At 40.6% G+C, this 15,653-nt stretch overlaps 1 protein-coding gene across 5 annotated transcripts in view; it reads left to right on the forward strand.

Annotated features, from left to right (window-relative positions):
* EYA2 (EYA transcriptional coactivator and phosphatase 2) overlaps window positions 1-15,653 on the forward strand; it is an 87,695-nt gene that overhangs the window by 40,207 nt on the left and 31,835 nt on the right. For all 5 annotated transcript variants that reach the window (XM_015647857.3, XM_015647856.3, XM_015647854.3 and 2 more), the window contains exons 3-5: window positions 2,689-2,737; window positions 3,340-3,482; window positions 6,332-6,448. In XM_015647857.3, the coding sequence (XP_015503343.1) occupies window positions 2,689-2,737; window positions 3,340-3,482; window positions 6,332-6,448 (309 nt within the window). The remainder of the gene's footprint in view (window positions 1-2,688; window positions 2,738-3,339; window positions 3,483-6,331; window positions 6,449-15,653) is intronic.

Consider the following 15,653-nt stretch of genomic DNA (forward strand, 5'->3'; position numbering starts at 1 on the left):
GCATGTTTGCTCAGGCATTAGGAATTGTGTGGTTAAATCATGCCCAGCCCATCGTGACTGCCTATTTACAAGAGCAGTAGAAGGAATAACAGCCTAAAGGAAACACCCTTTTAAATGTCCATGTTTGCAGAAAAGATTAAAGCTAGAAATGATTTTTAGGTACATCATTTTATAAACATCTTGGTGGAGGAACTTTTTTTTTTGATATATATGATATAAATGAGCCATCACAGGAGTTGTACTGTTGGACACCAGTTTGCCAGTGACAGCTCACATTGATTTGTTTCTTGTAGAAATATTATGGTGTTTTTTCTACAGAATGATCCCCTGTGCTACCAAGATTGTGCTCTTTCCCTTGAAAATACTTCTGGCTAATTTGAAGAACAGAAAAACACTTGTGTGTTTGACAATTCTCAGACTGACAGAACTCTTAATGTAATAAACGCACACAAATTTATGCTCTGTATTGCACATAAAGTATTAAATTTAGCAAGTCTAGTCATTGTACTTACTCATTTAGATGTCCATGTAACTGTCTGGCCTTTCATTTCCATGGGTGCTTGTCATGAGATATGCAGTTACATCAATATAATTTTCAAGTGTACATTTTGCCTTTAGGATCAACTTTGCCTTTTCTTGTTGGTGACAATAGCATATTGCATATTCACACACAGTAAATTCCTACTTGACATTCTTGACTAACTTATTTACTCTACCAAAATAAAACATTTGAAGCTGTGGTGTTTTTCAAAGAGAAAAAAAAAATCAGCTTGTGCTCAAACTGTTCTTCTTTTTTTTTGATGTAAAAGCCATTAAGAATTAAATAAATGAATTGTAAAATGTCTATTTCTTCAGTGCAGTTCTTTAATGAGAGACAGACAGAAATGGTGTGGTTCTTGTTTTCACAGTCTGAAAATCTAATTGTCTAAACTGTTATCTTTCAGGTAAGTCAAAGCAAATTTTTCATAGTGAGTTTGAAGGTGACTCAGGTAAGTCCAGTTTTGAATTTAAACTCATTCTTTAATCTGTGGATGTGTAAGTGAATGGACACATGTGTATAACATTATCCTTTGTCAATAATATGTACATTTGTTTAACACTGTCTTTTGTCAGTATTTTTAACTAAACCTCTCTGCCTGTTGCTTGGGAAATAGATCACTGTACCACATTTTGGGTTTTACTTTTCTAAGGTTTGAAGAAAGAATCTGGTTTTGTTTCTGTCAGTGATTAGGGTGATCCTTTTAGTGATTAGGCTTGTATAGGTTTCACCATTAATTACATAAACTACCATTCTAAAAATTTAATGATACCTAGTAGTTGATATTTTTAGTAAGAACTCGTGATGATGCAATTTTTATTAAAATTTAGTATAAAAAGTTAACAGATGAAATATCAATGTTTTTAAAAATAGTTTGGTGTAATCTCCATGTTAGAGTGTAAAATGATCAAGCCATGTAAAATGTTGTGAAAAAGGGTTGTGTGTGAAAGAACAATTTCAAGAGATCTAAATCAGGATAAACAAACATTTCAGATGTGAGCATGTTGGATCTTTTTGGTCATTCTCTCCATGTTTACAGCACAAGTTACCCAAACCTCTTGGATTGTTTGCATTTATTTAGACTTTATCTCTACTTGCATATTTCATTAAATGAAAAGTGGTTTAAATGTTTAATTTTCCAGCTGACCAATGTCTGAACAAAGGAAGTTGTTCTGTTTTGGTCACTGAAAGTGAATGGAGAAGCCATGTGCAGTGAGTCTGGTGTGTGCATTAATGCAGCCAGGAGACACACAGAGGCTGAATCAGTTGTGCCTCGTCATTATTGATGATTGTGAGAGTGTTTTGGCATTTTTAGTGCTGAATTAATGACAGCTCCAGCCAGGAACCGAGAAGCAAAGTTTGGATGGCACTGTGGAGGCAACGTGCAAAATGTACATGGTGGTATTTTGGTATGGTGTTTTCAGTTCAACATCCAGGTTTTCATTTAACTTTTTATTTGTTTGGTTTTGGCTTTTTAGTTTTTAATTAGGTAAGTGTAAATTTATCTCTGAATAAAGCTGGTGGCACATTTTTCTTTGGTAGTGTTACAGCACTCAGCAATTTGGTCCATTAGAAGACAGCTTGCACATATAACTTTTATGATAGGTTTCCTACTGATTTAAGTTTTTGATTGCTGGTAGTTCAATAAGGTATGCTATAGTTAACTCAAAAAATTCAAATTAAGGAGATTTATGATGTTGTATTTTTAATATTCACTATTATTTGATATATTTTTATGGACATTAAAGAAAGTGAGTCATGGTCTAGGAGAGTACCAAAAAAAGAAAAAGATCAAAATGTGCAGTGAGCTTAAATCACTTCAGCAATCATAGTATTGGCTTTTATAGCCTTTAGCATATGAGTCATTGCTTCAAAGCCCAGTTTCATGACTGGTATCAGTCCCATGAGAAGAAGAAACTGGTAGTTGAATCAACTGTTATCACCCTCAATTAAAAACTAAATCTGTATTTGTTGTTAAGCAGAGAATATCTGTCTTACCTACCTCCGTTTGGGAATAATAACTAAAAAATAAAAAGTCTTTTGATTCCTGTATATTTTTCTCCCACCAGCAGTGGTAAAAACAATTGTATCTGCTTGGCCATAGAACAGAACACGATGAAAATCTAAGACTCTTTAATTTTGTTTTCCAGGCAGCAGCAAAGCAGCACCGCAGTGTCCTCTCCATCTGTACACCACAAAGTGAGTGTTCCTGCCAAGTGCTGTAATTTAAAATCCATGTCTTGCTGAACAGCCATTTTATGCAGGCTTCTGTCACCTTAAAAAACATCTGCCCTAAGCCCATCCACCTGTTCCCCCGCACGTCTCTGGCACAGTGAAGTAGCTGGTTCTTAATCTTCTCGGATATGGAGTGAAATAAGGTTTGAGGTACTGTGAAGTGTGTTTTTGTACCCCTGGGTATCCAAATCTTATCAGTTTGAATATTGTATTTAGAGTGACCACAGAGGGGATGTGTCGAAATGTCTGAGGTTTCCCATTGCACCCACTTGTTCGGCAAACTCAAAATGAAACATGAAAAATCAGTGTTGATTTTATTTTATTTTTTTCACTTGCCTATACTTTACACTGTCTTAAAGTCACTGTGCATTTAGGTGACTTAATCTGATAGTCCATAAAGCAAACTTCTGTTTCAGTCCAGTCAATTCCAAGTTCCCAAAATCCTCAGCATCCTGTGTTGAATGTTATTTTAGCAAGATGTCTAAAGCTGTTCTGCTTGTGCTCTAGAAGCTCATGTACAGTAACTATTACTGCTATAAACCCTTCTGTTTTCTTGTTCTGAATAGACATTATCCCCACATAGTGACAGTCCCATCCTTCCCCACGATGGCAGCGTATGGACAGGCTCAGTACAGCACAGGAATCCAGCAGGCTGCTGCCTACTCTGCCTATCCTCCCCCGGGGCAGCCCTACGGAATCCCCTCCTACAGTGAGTACTCCACGGTCCTGGGGCCTGTGAGGACATCACCTCCTGCTGCTGGCAAAACAGATTGGAAGTCTTTAAGCCTTGGAGTGAAGTGGTCATTTGTGTCTCAGCACCGTTGTCTTCTTAGGCTTAGAGGAAAGTCTGACTTGAGAAACGTTAGGTTTACTTTGAGCTATATCAGTTTTCAGCCTATCAGGTCTTTATATCATGGGTTGTTTTTGCAAACTAGCCAAGTTTGGAGCCAGTTAGTAGTAAACTATGAGAAGTTCAGGTTCAGTAGGATGTGACACTTTGGAGTAGTAGCTCATGAGTGTTCCCATGATTCAGTGTCAGGACAAAGTACAGTAAATATGATGTTTATGAAAACTACTCTTCATCCTTGATTCTTCCTGAAGTTTCAATAACACAAGCTACTTTGAGAAAATTTTTGTGTCTGTTTTTATAGAAGAACCAAAATGCAGAGCAGAATAAGACATGGGACAGAGTACCCTGGTTTTGGAAGACAGTTTGTGTTTAAGTGAACAGTTATTGGCTATATGTGCAGTCAACATTTCTAGCCCCTAACAGTCAGCTTTATTCCCTGCTTTTCTGCACAGCCTTACCAACAGCTGTGGGGGGACAGTGCTGGGCAGGAGCAGCTGGGGGATTTGCACAGGGAACTAATTAAACCAGCACTCCTGACAGAGGAATGCTTGGTAAACCAAGCCTTGAGTGTCCTTAAGTTCTGCATGGGAATACCAAGCTCTTGAGGAGCCTGAAAGTTCTTTCTGCTCCTAAAGACCAAAGAGATCTTGTTTAGCTACAGCTCTTTACCAGAAAGCTTTGGGCTTCTTACTTCTGACTGCTCCCATGAGGGCTGAGTCTTGCACCATTAAAATGGATTCGTAGTTTTGTTTCCACTCCTGTTTTCTTTTGTGCTCTTAAACACCTTTGTGTTTACTTGGCAAATACAGTATATCTTCCCAAGAAGTTTTTATACAGACAAAGCTTTTACTGAAGGGAAATCTAGTGCAGCACTCTGGAGGGCTGGGGAAGTGGCTTTGGCAGAGCCAAAGCTCTACCAGGATGATGAGAGGAATGTTTCAAGACCCTTTCCTGGAGCTATTTGTGTGTTTGCATCATCTGGCTGACTTCCAAGGAAAACTCTGAACAGTTGTCCTGTTAGAGCAGGTGAAAGTAGAGCCATTTGCTACTGCCTAGAGGCTTTAGAGCACATATGTGTCAGGCCCATATGCTGCTTATAAATCCTGTGGGTGACCTCTTAGCATCCTTGAGCAGTGGTTTCCCTCCCTCAGCCCCTACACCCTCTCTAAGATCCTCAGCACAGCATATGAAAAACTCCACCTGGCTGACAACCAAGAACAATGAAGCAGTATTGTTTTTAGGCACAAAAAATAAAACTCGGCCAGTTTCTAGACAAAACAAAACATTATGTGGAAATTAATTTGGTGCTAAGTTATTTTGCTGTCTGACAACAATTTTTAGACTTCCAGAGAGGCCCATTTGCTGAGGATTAATTGTAACTGGGCTGGGTAGGTTGAATGCTGGCCTGTGGAGTGCTGGTGGAATAGGAAAGCACGGGATGTTGGGAAGAGAAGCTTCTCTGCACACACTTCTCTTCCCCAGCAGCAATGAAACCACACACTTGCACCAGCACTTGTCCCCTCACTGTCCAAATAAACTTCTGCCTTTCACAGTCATCTTCTTATGAGCTTGTGCTCAAACTGCATGGCAGTTCTTCTCACCTAAAGCTATAATAAGCAATTTTTATTAGAGAAAACATTATCTGGGAGAACTTATTCCAAACCTGAACAAGCACAGACTTGCTGCTTGTAGTTAAACTAGAAAGGAGCATGGCTGGGGAAAAGCACCTGGATTCAACTTGTCTATAATTTTCCCTGCAAGTGCTAAAAGATGACAACAGCATGGAAAGTGTGTAAATCCAAGGTCCAAACACCAGCAGGGTCTTTGTTTAATCCCAGCACCCAGGGAGTATCCAATGGCCATCTTCTGTTGTGCAAATAGGATGCAAAGGAGGGAAGGATCACGCCCAAAGGGTTCATAATATGTTGCACCTTTGAGCTGTTTATTTTAATAATACAGCTGTACAATCTCAGCAGCATCTCAGAATAAAATATCAACTCCTTTCATTACCAGCAAAGGTTTCATCTTGCAATGTTTAATTCAGCTATTGCTGTTCCCCCTGTAAATTGTCAGCTTAATTGCCTGATTTTAGAAATGAAAAGATTTTTGTGGTTTCAGGGCTTACCTCTTGTTCCTGAACTGTATGTTACATCCAGCTGAGTAGATGATAACCCTCCTGTAGGACTTGCCAATAAATGTTTTGGTACCAAAGCTGAAAATACAATGCAAGTAAAAAAATTACTCTTCTGAGAACAAAAATCTTGAGGTTATTTTGCTGAAGGTGCTGTTCTGTTGTTAATCATTGCTTACATCTGATAACTTTTCAGGAAGTTTATGTGTCAGTGAGTTTCTTCAACTCTGTAACAAAACTATATGTTCAGAAGTTGTTTTTGAAAGCGATATTATTCATGGTTATTTAACCATCTTAGCAAAAGTGCTTGGGTGTGGATACAGGATGGAGCTGACTCAAATTTGTGATGAATTTGTTTGGCTGTTAGGAGACTTGTTTGGGTAATGAAAGCAATTAAACACATATCTTTATATATTTTATATATATATACATGTGTGTGTGTAAATGAAAGTGTAAAAAAAAGTTTACTAGGTTAAAATCCAGCCGAAAAATTGTTAATTCCTACGCTTGCTTTTTTCACATCTTCATATGACAAGCACTCATGTCTTGCTCTTGGTTCCCACTGTGCTCCCCAAAGGCATTAAAACAGAGGACAGCCTGAGCCACTCGCCAGGACAGAGTGGATTTCTCAGCTACGGCTCCAGCTTCAGCGCGCCGGCGGCGGGACAGGCGCCCTACACGTACCAGATGCACGGTGAGTGCAGCTCAGCCTGGCAGTGCCAGCTCTGGGCACTGGCAGTCCCACAGCCCCGTGCTGCACCACTTCTCCCCCTGCACTTGCTGTGGAAAGCTTGTATAGGTGCAGGCTCTCAGCCCAGGGAAGGAGGTGGTGAGTCTCTGCTCGAGCTGTCTCGCTCACCACGGCGTTGATTTCTGGCTGAGGCATTGGATTTAACAGCATTATGTGCTAGCAGAATTTCACCTATGGTCAATATAAGCTTTGTCTTTCTGCAGAAACCGTGTTTTCTTTTTCTTAATTAGTTCTATGAGTGCATACCTGGGATTGTTGTGTTGGTGTGAATTCCTGCATTCTGATGGAAGCAAAACAAAGGTGGTTTTACACTTCATGCAAACAGTCCTGTCAGTATTATGCTTCTTTCTGCCTTATGCTGCCCTGAACAAACTGCTCTGTGCTTAAAACTGTTCTATATTCTCCCTGCTATTATTTTTTTAGCAGCTGATACTTCAATATTAAGAAAAATGGGAGTGACTGCTTGAGGAGAGATGAATGCAGACGAGGATAAAGCTCTGCATTGGCTTTGTCCATCTCTCTCAGATTTTGCAAGGGTTAGAAAACCAAAGAGGAATTGCAAACTCTTGTAGAAGCTGTAGAAGGGGAGATCAATTCTATCACTTAGCTTTTTGATATTGTTGAGGGTTTTATGCAAAAAGCCATTTTGTAACATTATACTTAGCTGTCACCATTGTAAAATGGTCTTTTAATTCTCTTCATTCTTCTCATTAAAGTGAGAAGAATTTCTTTCAAAAAAGTAAAAGGTGGACAAACACATCCACTTTTAAGTGTGTGAGCAACTAAAATCCTAATCAGTTGTGAAAACAGGGAAAACAAAGTAAAATCTGTTTTATTCTAGATATTATCTAAGAAAGCTAAGAAGACTAAGAGTTGACCCTTGGCTGAGACTTCACCTGCTAGTTTTGTCAGGGCACACTATCTCTAACACTAAGGTGATTTTTGGGGCTTAAATACCTCATAGTACATGCTGAAAGCACCTGTGTTGGATGTGACACCAAAGGAAAAAAGAAAAAGGAAGCCTGTGGCTTTGGGGTTTTTTGTCACCTGGACTCCTGCAGGTTTCATCTGTCCTACTTCCACCTGTGTATTTTGAGAAGGCAGACTCTTGGCTGAGGTTTTTAAGGTGCCCCCCTTATTCAATCAAGAGGTTTAGACAACCAAATTTTGGGCATCAGCACTTGAAAATGTTACATTTGCAAGCAGCAGTGGCACAGCCATGAGTTGTACCAAAACAGGCTGAGGAGAGCTGTGTGTGTGAGCACAAATGTGCTTGTAGGGCCATGCCGTGCTGGTAGGCAAAATCACTTCTTTTCAGATATTTATTCCAGGAAGATCATTTCAGCCAGCTCAGTAAGCCTTTAATGCAAAAGAAAACAGGGGAAAACAGTTTCTGCAAGTGGCAGGTGCTTACTCCAAGGCATAGGGAGCAGGAGTAAATGTGTCTTCCTGTAAACAAATATTTCCACCCTTCTCCTCGCTTGTGAGAGGAACAGTCTGAAGCTCCCTGACTGTATGGTTTATTTACCTTGCTGAGTGCTAGTGAAAGGTTTGAGTGAGGAGGCAGGAGCCTTCCTGTGCTGAGTGCTGCTGAGGAATGTGGGCTCAGGGCTTTCCCACGCCACAGCACTTGGGGGTGGGGAGGTGATGGCTCCCTGTGCCACCCATTCCCAGGACCACTGGGACTTTGCTGGTGATGGGCTGAGCCAGATGAAAAGGGCAAAATTTATTAATATATTTTTATAGAAAGTTCAGGGGGGGCTTTAAGAGTCAAGCTTCTAACTCCCAGTTGAAGGGCAAAATGTTTTTTGCATCTTGTGGGAAGAGAGATTATGAAGAGAGTGATGGTCAGGGGAGAGAAGGTATCTCCAATTGCTGCTGTTTTCTATTATAAAGTGCAAGTGGAAAAAAATAAAACTTTTCTAAGCTATTCTCTGCAAATATTGTAAGGTGTTAATAGTTCAGGTATATAAGTGAAATAAGTTTGTTTTGTTTGCCTCCACTGAGGACCAGCTCCCAGAGCAGCATAATGATCTCATCTGTGGGTAAGGGTGGGTGGTCAGATTGTTCATCCCTCGTGATTCCTCCTCACTGTCCCCTCAGATATGAGTTACAGCAGCACATAAGTGCCCACTGTAGGTGTTACAGCACTCACCAAGGAATAAATGACCTCTTGGGTAGCAGTTTTTTGTCTCACAGGGCTCTAGGATAAATGCTGTCCTTCAGTGAGTGCCAGCATGGTTGGTGCTGGTTTGTTCCCTCTGGTGTTTGTTTGGCAGCAGCACTGGCAGGCTGGGCTACCTGTGAGGCTGTGAGCAGTAAATGGTACTTGTGAGGGCAGATTCTGCTCTCTGTTCAGGTCTGTTTGTTTGCAATACAAACACAGGTGATGCAGGTGTAAAGGGTTTTCAGCTTTTCATCCTCAGCTCCAGCTGTCAATTGTACCCTGGTTCTTGAGCAAGAACAGGATCTACTGAAAGCAAAAATGAAGATATAAGAGCCTTTTGGTCAGTAAGTGGTAAAGAAAAAGAGCTATTTTACAGCCAGCCAGAAGGGGAAATCCATTTTCATGCTTCCCTAGCATGAAACAAAATTGATTGTGGAAGAGTTTGTTAGCCAAATAAAGTGTCACACACATATACAAATATAGAAAATGAGATTAGCAAGTTCCGTAGCTCATAAAAATGCTATGGTACTGTGGATTGCAAAGGTAGTGTGGATTGATATAAAGATTTTAATTGCCAAGGTATCATCAGGCTTCAAGTAACATTCAGACTGGAATCTGATATTCACATATTTGCTCTGAAGGAGTGATGTTTTCCCTCTCTTCTTTTTCTTTTTAACCAGTGCTATGTAGAGGGCTGCTCCATGTCACTGTTGCATTTAGAATTTTTTTTGTTTCATAATGAAGAGATCTGAAATATGCATGTGGCCAGTCTGGGGATGACACTCACTTTTAGAGTCATGAATCTGGAGAGGAGATAACAGCTTGCATTAGATTTTTGCCTTTAAAGTGGTAAATTTGTCATGCTGAGAAAGAAATGTTTCTTCAAGGTCCATTTAATTTCTTAATCAATCCTCATGTAAGTGTTGAATTACAGCACAAAATCACCAAACACCCTGGGCTTGGTATTAGGTATTCCTTTTTAGCACACATTTTTCTAAATTTACATTTTGTGATAATTTAGCAGTTCGGTGATTTGCTCAGACTTCTGGTAAAATTATTATTTGATGATAGAAATTGAATATTTGACACAAAGATCATCTCCCAGTTCTGCCCCCAAAAACTTACTGGCAGCTGAGGAAACTGCTGAGGGTGGGGGAGATATCTTTGGAATATAAGAAATTTAGCATTTAGTGAGCTATGTAAAATACAAAGAGAAAATTGTGCCAGCACATTAGCTGACCCAGAAACCCATCAGCTCTGCAGAGAGTGCAATAACAGCCAGCTTACAGAGTTTTTCCTGTGGTTGCAAGAGCATGTGCTACCCCTTGATTGCACATTAGGCCATCTCTTCTCAGCTTGTCATTAATTCCTAGACAATGCCTTGCTCTTCAGTTATAATTGCTGAAATGACAGCTGGTATGAAACTATGAAGTTGCACAACAGTTAAAACTCTGGCCAAAGACCACTGTGGATGCTGTTGTTGGGCAGGAAAAGATTCAACTGCTTTTTTGGGGTTTTTTAATATCCAAATCTATCTACCCACAAAATACTTTTTACATTACAAAGGAAAAATCAGTTATGTAACTGGGATAGCTTTCCTTTGCCAAGGAATTGCAGAGCAGTGTTGAGCTTGGGACAGACATAAATTTGGGACCAAAGACCTATGCAGTGAAATTCTTTGCTACTGCTGAACATTTGTTTTCTTTGTAAAGCCTTTCTGATGAGCTGTGAAGTAGTGAATGAATAGAAATTAGCATTTCTTTTCTGCAGCACTGATTTAAAATGGATTAATTATATATATGTTGCTTATGTTTGTGGAACACTTGGTTATCAATTGTTCTCCTGGCCCGAGAACAAGTAAAATCTGAATAATTAACCAATTAAAATGTTTCCTTACGCTGAAAACATTTTGGCCCTTGTTGATGTCTGGATAATCTAAACAAATATTTTTCCAAGAGATGCCAGAATTTCTTGCAATTTTGTGCCAGTTTCAGTGTTAAAAATTTAATACAAGATCATAAATACCAATTTGGCTTGAGCAGTTACCTCTGCCTGCATGAATTTTGCAAAGAAAGTCCATGTTTAGTTTTAAAGTTGATTCTTGAAGTACTTGGTGATGAAGATAGTGATGAAATTTCAGTCTACACCTGAGAAACGTGGATCACACTTTGGCATCCAGACAGTGAACCCATGTGAAGTCCCAAAAATAAGGGAAAATGAGAGCATGTTCTCAGCAAACTGTCACTCAGATAGATGCCTTAGATTGATAAAATTAAAACCTCAGGAGAAAACGAGCAGCCTCTTTCAAAAGCTTCTGCTTCACAGCTGGTTTGCATTAATTGCAGTCTAAAACCGTGGCAGTAAAGTTGTGCTCCACTCCGTGGTGGGTTCAGCAGGGAGAGGCCTCTCTTCAGGAGGGGTCAGACCTCACTTTCTGCAGTGTAAATACAAGGTTCCTCAGAATAACAGCACAGCCTCCCTTTCAAAGATTTTTAAACACCAGGGGCTGACTGTGCTCCATTTACTTTGTTTTAAAATGAGCTGACTTCTAGGAGAGGGAAGTCTGTGGGAGAGGCAAAGGTGTTGACAGTGATGCACTGTAGGCTGCAAGGATCTGTGCTACTGCTACCCAAGGGGAAAGCTCTGCTCTAACTCCTGCCATTTAATGGAAATTAAATATTAACTGGTACAGTCAAAACAGGAATCTTCTCTGAGGAAGGGGGTTTATTTTGGAGGTATCCTTGTGTCTCCTTGAGAGTTTTGTGTGACTTTGTCATCAGGCTTGCAGAGGTGGCACTGGGGAGATGGGAGCAGCTGTGACAATTGAGTCAGAGAGCAGCAGTAAGGCAGGGGCAGTAGTAAAGGGACTGGGTAAGGAAAATACAGAGAAAAGTTTGTGTGGTGAGAAAGGGGGAATCTACAGAGAAGAAAGGAGTGATACTTCCCTACCATGCTGCTTGAATGTCTTGGGAGCATTGGTGGAGGTCAGATAGAAATCTCAAATTGTGGGTTAATGAGCAAAATCAGCACAGAAAACAGTCACAGAGATGTGTGGATGTCACAGAGACTTCTCTTTGAGGGTTTTATTTTCATTGCTTCTGTAGGATATAAAAAAATCCAAAAACATAGGATGGTAACAGCTTGGGAAATCATGAACTTGGCCTTGATTATTAAGCCAAGTGCACTTGGCAAAGAATATGCTAAAATGTTATGGAAGCTTCACTGAATAATTGATTCAGAGTACCTAATGATTTTGAAAATGTCTAGAATGCAATAGAAGAGCTAGTGTAAAATTACATATAAAAATCTGTATCAAGAAACATCATACCTGAATAGCCAAGCATTTGAAAGTTAGGAAACATCAGATTTCTGTGTGTTACTGTACTGTGCTGGTACTGCTTTTGTTGTATCTTGTCCATGCACTGTGTGAGGTAATGCAGTGGTGGAGAAAACAGAATTCAGCCATAGGATGAGAGTCTGGGATGAAGTTTGGGGACAAGTTCAGCCTGACCCTGCTTCAGTCAGCACAGGCTGTTTCAGGAGTTTCTGAACTGCTCTGCTGGCAGTGGACAACCCTCTTGCATGGGCCTTTTATAAGTAATTTGGATGCCCCTTCTGTTTATATTGGCAGGGTTTAAACACTGACAATTCTGCACTGCAGTACTGTGACCTCTGGAACTATGAGAGTACCTGCACTGTCTGAAGAGGACCTATCACAGATAAAAAGAGGAGGACAAAAATTTGACTTAGAAATTCTGTAACTGGCAGATTGACACTGACAAGTCATAACCAGGACAAAGATCACTCTACTGTTGTCAAATTTCTTACATTTTTCTCCATTGTGGCTCTTCTCCTGGAGTCCCTGCTGTACTGAGGCAGTGCAAGGAGGCTGAAAAAGCCTCAAGACAGATGTCTGGATCAAGAGTACTCAGTTGAGACTTACAGGGATCCTAATGAGTCAAAGAGTGGAGATGTGCTGACCAGCTCCCTCTTTTCCACTGATATTTGGAGATTTACTTTGCTCAAGAGAAAGAGAATTGCTAAATAACAGCTGTGCTGACAGGGCAAGTTTTTATGCCAATGGCATGGCAGTGGATGTGACAAGGCTGCTTAGTGCTTTGAGTGCTGACCTGATTGGTATAGGAGGTGGCAAATCCACCTTTCCTTTATCATGCCTTGTTATCCATCAGTGAAGGATTGTGTCCAGGATGAAAATGCACCTGCAGGAATCTTTATTCTTTGCTATCCATGGAGCCACCCAAATAAAGTCAGTTTTGCTGGTTGTTTTTTTAAACAAGGTATTGCATAGAAGCAGTCTATATCCTTGCTAAAAGGATGTTCACTTTTTGGCCCAAAACATTTCTTTGTGTTTTGTTTTTGAAGACAGTCCAGTGTGATATCCTTCTTAAGCTGTGCCATTGTTAGAAGTGGTTAAAAACACTTTCTCAAAGTACAGTAAAACCTAACTGCTTTCCAATGGTTCAAATCCTCAGAGTAACTATAAACCATCCCAGCACTTTCAACACCATTGTTGATCTGGATTGAGCTATACAGATGACCAAGCTCAAAAGGGTGGTAAAAGCCAGGCTCTTAAAGCTGCTCTGGTCATCACTTATTAAAGCTCTTTGAGGCTCTGTGGGTTGAGTACTCCCAGGAGCAGGGGAAGAGCCTTGAGTCATAAAAGCTGAACCATGAAATGTGTTTTATATCACCATTCAGAGTGCCCTCAAACACCTGGTCAGGCTGACAGGACTGCATGGGATTGTGGTGGGAGACAAATGGACTTTGAATGGGTTTTGTATCTGAGAGTGTCATCTGCAGGAGGTGTTCATATGCTTTTGGGAGCAACGTCCTTTACCAGACACTGCTGATGTCAAGTGGTGTAACATTGTAGAATGATGCTTTCCATCTAGGTTAATGCAGTGTGCTCTTCCCTGCACTGTCTGAGACCTTCCAGACAGAAATACAAGACATTTCAGTGAAGGGTCCATTACACCTAATAGCAAACAGTTGAGCAATCTGCTGCAAAGTACATATGGGTTGAGTTTTTCTTCTCCTTTAACAGGTCAGATAGTCTTGAAATGCTTCCACAGCTGACAACCATGCAAGGTTTTACGAGTCTTCTTGCCCAGTAAATGCAGGCAGATGTTGTAGGATTTGGAACCTTACAAGGCACTAGAGTATAGCTGGTGGGAGGTAGTTTTGATGAGTGCTTAACCTCTCACTAAAAATGTAGCAGCTTGGAGAAGGCAGTATTTACTGCAGGAAACATTAGCTTGTCAGAGAGCTAAAGCACTGCACAGAACCTCTCTGAATGACCATGGAAGCCTTCAGGCAGATGTTGATAGCACAGAGCAGTGCACACTGTGCAGGGAGGTGGGCTGGGGCCTTTGCCTCCATCACTCACAGTCAGCAGTGCTTCCTCCAGGAGAGCAGCCTGATGATGCCAGAATGCACAGGCCATTTTATGCAGGCTTGTAAAATACCATGCAATTCAGCTGACCCCTGCAGGCATTTATTTTATTAGTCCTAAATGGTCAAATAATCCTTTGAGAGAACTCTCTGTGGAACCATTGTGCGTTTCATCTACAAGTTAGAGGAAATGCTTAGGTCTAAGCTTCATCATTCTGTTTTTTGGGAGTTAAATCACGACACAAACATACTCAGAAATGCCCATGGTAGCCACCCTCAGGGTTGCATCTTTTCTTAAGTGTTCCTGGGCTCACAGTTGCTGCTGACTGCCCAGGACCTGTGATAAACACTGAAACTGCCCACCTGTGTTGAACCTGGCCATCTCCTCCTCTGACTGTTGGGTGTTTCACTGAATGTTGAAAGTGCAAACCATCTGTTCTTCTAAATATAGCAGCTTATTCTCTTTTAAGCAGTACAGCAGTCTTGGAGAACACCTCCCTGTTGTCAGGGCTCCTCTGACCTGTGAAAGACAAGGACACAAACCTGATTTTCAAAGCTTGCTGTGATTTTGATCTGAACGACACCGCAGGCCCATCCTGTCTTCATAATCACCACTCTTTAATACACCAACATTCCTGTATCATACATAACATTCATAAGCTGAAAAAACTTTTTTTTTTTTTTTAGCAATGCCAGAGCTGGGTTCTGAATACTCTGAAAATACCTATGAATATTCCTTTCTTTTCTTTACTTGCTCATACCTGGCAAGGAGGGGAAGAAATGTAGCCTGACACTGCAGTGACTGAAAGACAGATGTAGAGGGTGAGAAGCTGGCTTGAAAGTTTTTGCAGGAGCACAGGCCAGATCACGCACCATTGAAATTATCATTGACCATGGCATGGGTTTTTTAGAATGCTTGAATTAAAAAGTGAGTGAAGGGAAAATAGCAAATGAAATCCATCTGTTTGAGAGCAGGAATAGAACATTAATCAGCTCACAAAGAGTTTTTCTGTACATGCTGGCCTTGGACACTCACATAGAGAAGGGCCACATCTATTTACCAAGGAAGAATCGTGGTACTGGCTCTGCCTTGCATGTGGATGCCTTTCCATGTGAGTGTGTTTGTGATAGAAATACTTTACAGGAACACTTAGAGTACCACACATCTGAAGAGCTGTTCTACTTCAGAGTTCAGATTGTTTTATTATGAGCTAAATGTTCTTTAAGCTACCTGTGAATGAGGGCATTGTGACATTTAGCAACTGGCTTGATTGAACACAGATGTGAGCCATATTCCATATGGAGAAGATCCAGAGGGGGAGATCCTAGGCTTGTTTCTGATTTGCAGGGAGTTTGAATGCAATTACTTGGCATTGAGCTACCAAGATAGATGGAAACAAATCGCTTGCTCCCACCTCTACAGCATTGCAAATGTAAAACCAGCCTCAGTTTGAGAGTGTTGTTTTCAGAGGTCCATGGAAAAAAGCCAATATATGTGAAAGCAAAGTGATATAGAAATAGGCAGAAGTGGGAGGGGGCCAGGCATTCATGTATATTGCTTACTGAGGG

This window comes from Parus major, chromosome 20, assembly GCF_001522545.3.
Source record: "Parus major isolate Abel chromosome 20, Parus_major1.1, whole genome shotgun sequence".
Lineage (NCBI taxonomy): Eukaryota > Metazoa > Chordata > Aves > Passeriformes > Paridae > Parus > Parus major.